This window comes from Sinocyclocheilus anshuiensis, unplaced genomic scaffold, assembly GCF_001515605.1.
Source record: "Sinocyclocheilus anshuiensis isolate Anshui unplaced genomic scaffold, SAMN03320099.WGS_v1.1 scaffold432, whole genome shotgun sequence".
Taxonomy (NCBI): Eukaryota; Metazoa; Chordata; class Actinopteri; order Cypriniformes; family Cyprinidae; genus Sinocyclocheilus; species Sinocyclocheilus anshuiensis.
Genome location: NW_015557124.1, coordinates 1,063,086 through 1,067,600, shown reverse-complemented (window position 1 = coordinate 1,067,600; position 4,515 = coordinate 1,063,086). Strand labels below are relative to the sequence as shown.

Here is a 4,515-nt window from a genome sequence, read left to right as displayed (position 1 = left end):
TGTCTTGACTGTCGTACAGTCTGACATTAATGACAACTGAGATCCCACAGTGTGACATGATCATCATGTTCGTACAGTCTGACAAGTACAATCCTAAAGGACTTTTAAAAAATCGCACAGTGTGAGCCCGGCTTTAGGATAGTTTGTGGCTTAGTCTTAGTGACTCCTCTTCACTACTCCTAACCTTTTGCAGATTTAGGAGCTAGTTTTAGTGCTTTGTGAAATGCTCTTAGAGCAAAAATGTAGGAGTCCTAAATTTAGGATTGACACACCCATTCTTTTTTATTAATTTCTCCTAAATCGGCGAGTTATGAGCTACTTTTAGCCTTAAGATGTTTTGTGAATACAGGCCCAGATCATTTGGTCTGAATTAGATGAGAAATAACTGAGCTGATAATATTGAAATCTCTGAATCTTGCAGACTTTCTGGAAAGCCTCTTGAGATCTTTTCTGAACTCTTGAAGAGATGCATATTCGATGACTGGTGTCTTTTTTTCTTAGGAGAAACATAAGAAAAACGTGAAACTTTAACAGAATCTTCTTCAGAAACGTCATCTGCTCTTAAATCACATTGTTCTCTAGAAGATATTATTGAGGTCTTAAAGCTTTTGAACAATACTGTGACAAGAAATTAATGCTTTTTTTTCAGCAAGGATGCGTTCAATTGATCAAAAGTGACAGTAAAGACATTTGTAATGTTAAAAACAATGTCTATTTCAAATAAAAGCTGTTCTTTTGAACTTTTTGTTCATCAAAGAATCCTGAAAATAAAATGTATTTTAATTTCCACAACTGTTCCAACATTAAACATATTTGGAAATGTTTATTGAGCAGCAAATCAGCAGATTAAAATGATTTCTGAAGGATCATGTGACACTGAAGACTGGAGTAATGATGCTGCAATTCAGCTTTGATCACAGGAATCAATAACGTTTTACAATATATTCAAAAACAGTTGGAATAATATTTCTAATTTGTTACTGTATTTTTGATCAAATACTGTAAATGCAGCCTTGGTGAGCAGAATAGACCTTTCAAAAATCTTACCAAACAGTTGTATCAACTTCGCCTTGATTTTCTATTAAAGTGCTTTCAGGAAAATAAAACTGGACATAATTGTTGACATGCATTAAGAGTAGAGCTATACAATCTGTTCCCCATTTAATATCATTGTCGTTCAAGAAACATTTGAGGTATCCCATTTGTGATTTTCCTTTTATACGGGCACAACGCTTTAAGCCTAAAAGTTTGAAATACCCAATTCAGGATACTGAAAGCGTGCATAATGTTTGACGAAACTCAAATGTGATTGAACTCTAATGTGACAAAGTTTCTACAATGAATACTGAGGCTTATAATGTCTGTTTCCTATTATTCCCGTCAAAGACGTGTTCAGATACGGCCCTGTTCATAAATTGCACAATTTCTCACTTATTACATTAAAACGAGGAAACGCTATCAGAAATTAAATCGCACAGGCTTCAAAATATTCTCTCTGCAGAAGTCAATATATACTCGAAAATAAACACTAGTATCCGCCTGCTCACTATATAATGGTCTGATATTAGTTTTCAAATCAACTGGCAGTATGAGAATAAGGTTTTTCACACACTGTTCAGCAGCCATGTCATTACCAACACACTCTTGTTTATCGCTTTCGCTCACCGGGAGCAACTAATGATTCCCTGCCAAAGTTTGAGGTGACTTTAAAAGTATCATTAGCTCGTGGTTTGGCATTTCCTCCATACGTTATGTTGTCCCTCGATCCACACGTGCCAGAAGCACTTTGGCTTTGGCTCGGGAGCCCATGCAGTGGTGGTCTGCCTGACAGCATGTTTCATCGAGCAGGTGTTAGAGATTTTTTTGGTGAAGTTGCGATGGGAAGGGCAGTTTAATGCTGAGATGGACAGATGGTGGAGATGGGCAGGTGCAAAATGCAAACTGGACAGAATGAAGGGGGGGATGCCATTTACACTGTAAAAATGAAATTCGTTTGCTGTTGGGTTGGGAACCCTACTGAAAAACAGCTTGGAGCAGTTTAACCTCCTCCATTTCTCCAATTCTGTTTTTTTAATTGTGGCATTGCACAATAAGTCATACAAACTATATATATATATATATATGTATCAATATTGATACTCAGATACTGTTTCAGTCATATGTACCTAGCAGAATGCTTTTTCATGATGACTTGAACCTGGTTTAGACTTTTTCTCCGCAGGGAAACTACATAAAATATCACGTTGAACATATTATAATGTAATGTAGCCTGTCAAGCACGAAGTTTTAAAAATAGATGGGAAATACTTTTTCACACTGACACTGACAAGTTTTCTGCTTGTTCGCAGTAATTAAATAGCTCACCTGAGTGCAAAACACGTGCCTGGAGGAAGTTTGAGGACAGCTCTCAAACATCCATCTGTCGCTTTGACGTAATTAAAGATGTCACATCCAGCGGCGACATGCACCATTAATTTCGCTTGGTGCACCTTCACGTCTTCGGTGCGGTTTGGGAAATCACACATCGCTGCGCTGGCTTAATGAAGCGTGTTTGATTTGGTGCGATGAGCTCCGTGTCTCCCAGTGCGGCTGTGTGAAATATGTCCTTCTCTCGTCCCACAGGTGATCATCTGCGGGTTTGTTCCCAGGGCTACACCTGCTGCACTTCAGACATGGAGGACAAACTCGGCCAGCAGAGTAAACTGGATTTCGAGAAATTAGTGGATGAGAACAGCCACACCATACGGACGATATTTACCTCCAGGCACAAAAAGTTTGACGGTAAGTGTGCAACAGTTGGTTTTCAGTTTGATTTGTCTTTTATAGCTTGATATTATCCAACTAGGCTTTTTTGGCTTAATTACCGGATAGTCCATAATAAACAGATGCAATGCAAAGCAATCGTACTTTCAAGTTGCACTGGAACTGATGTGTAATGACACCTAGATGAGTTGCAAAACAGAGGGGAAAAAGCAACAAATCTTTGTGGGGAATGTTTGGTGTTACTAGTAGCAAATTTGAGGTAGCAATTTGTGAACGAATCGTTCTGTTGATTCGGTTCTGATTACTGAATTGTTTGAACCCGTTCAGAAAACTGAACCTGCATATGAATCTTTGTGTAGTAAAGTGTTAAAAAATTGTATATGTTACTTACTGCTAGTGAATTTGAAGTAGCAATTTGTGAATGAATTGCTCTGCTGAGTCAAAGCTTTTGAATTAATAGTTTGAACCGGTTTATAAAGCTGAGCTTGCAGATTAATCTTTGTGCAGTAAAAAATTAAAATTGTGTAGTGTTACTAGTAGTGAGTTTGTTAACCAGTGTTGGGGAAAGTTACTTTTAAAAGTAATGCATTACAATATTGCGTTACTCCCTAAAAAGTAACTAATTATGTTACTTAGTTACTTTTTATGGAAAGTAATGCGTTATATTATTTGTGCGTTACTTTCGCTTTACTTTTTAAATATAAGCAGAGCTTGATTGTTTTTAATATAAGAAGTTCTGTTTATAGCAAATATAAAAGCCCTTTCACACCAAAAAGTGTAATGAATAAACCTCAGGCTGAAGCAAAAGTAAATTCACGTCTGTACAGTAGAACGCAGGAGAAGAAACACTCTTCAGCAATAAAAAAACAAAGCACAATTGTTAGTTTCTCTAAAGTCATTTTTGCTTATTAGTATGGTTGAACTGGATCATCAAAGGTCAGCAGCAAAGACATTGGTTAATAAAATGGGATTAGATACATTTGTGTTATTTAACATATTTAATTATTGCAGGTTTGCGTCATATTCTGAGTTTGCATTTCACTGTTTTAATTCATTTTGATGAATACTAAATCTGTTTTTTGTGAGTGGGATGAATTAATGCACATTCACATTTAGTCTAGAACTACAGTAACATCATGTTCACACAGCGCACACAACGCCTCTGTACTCCCGATTTCTCCCAATATGGGGACAGGAGAGCTGTCAGTCAATAAATGGGAAAACAAAGTAACTGTCATTACTTTTTTGAAAAAGTAACTCAGATATTTTCTTGTAAATTAAAAAAGTAATGCGTTACTTTACTAGTTACTTGAAAAAAGTAATCTGATTACGTAACTCACATTACTTGTAATGAGTTACCCCCAACACTGTTGTTAACAGATCATTCTGTTGAGTCACATATTTTGATTAAATTGTTTAAACCAGTTCAAAGAACTGAAAACAAAAGCAAAAAAAAATAAAATAAAAAAATTCGGTGTTACTAGTAGGAATTTGTAAATGAATCATTCTGTACAGTAGAAATTTGTGAACAAATCGTTCCGTTGAATCAGTTGAATTGGTTTAGAACACTGGTGTAAATGATCGTTTCACAGATTGGTTGCAGTAGTTCTTGAGTTAGCAGCTTAATTGAAAGTTTGAAACAAAATGTTTCAAAGAACTGATCCACGCAAATACATCAGAAAACACGTGCTACTTGGTTTCAACGACTTAATTTCTCATGGATAAATTCTCAAGTTTTTGATTGGCCAAGTT

The 4,515-nt window shown here is 36.2% G+C and overlaps 1 protein-coding gene across 1 annotated transcript in view; it reads left to right on the top strand.

Annotated features, from left to right (window-relative positions):
* Nucleotides 1-4,515, top strand: part of LOC107677841 (glypican-6-like) — a 249,169-nt gene that overhangs the window by 46,401 nt on the left and 198,253 nt on the right. The window contains exon 2 of the mRNA XM_016472890.1: nt 2,623-2,781. Coding sequence (XP_016328376.1) covers nt 2,623-2,781 — 159 coding nt within the window. The remainder of the gene's footprint in view (nt 1-2,622; nt 2,782-4,515) is intronic.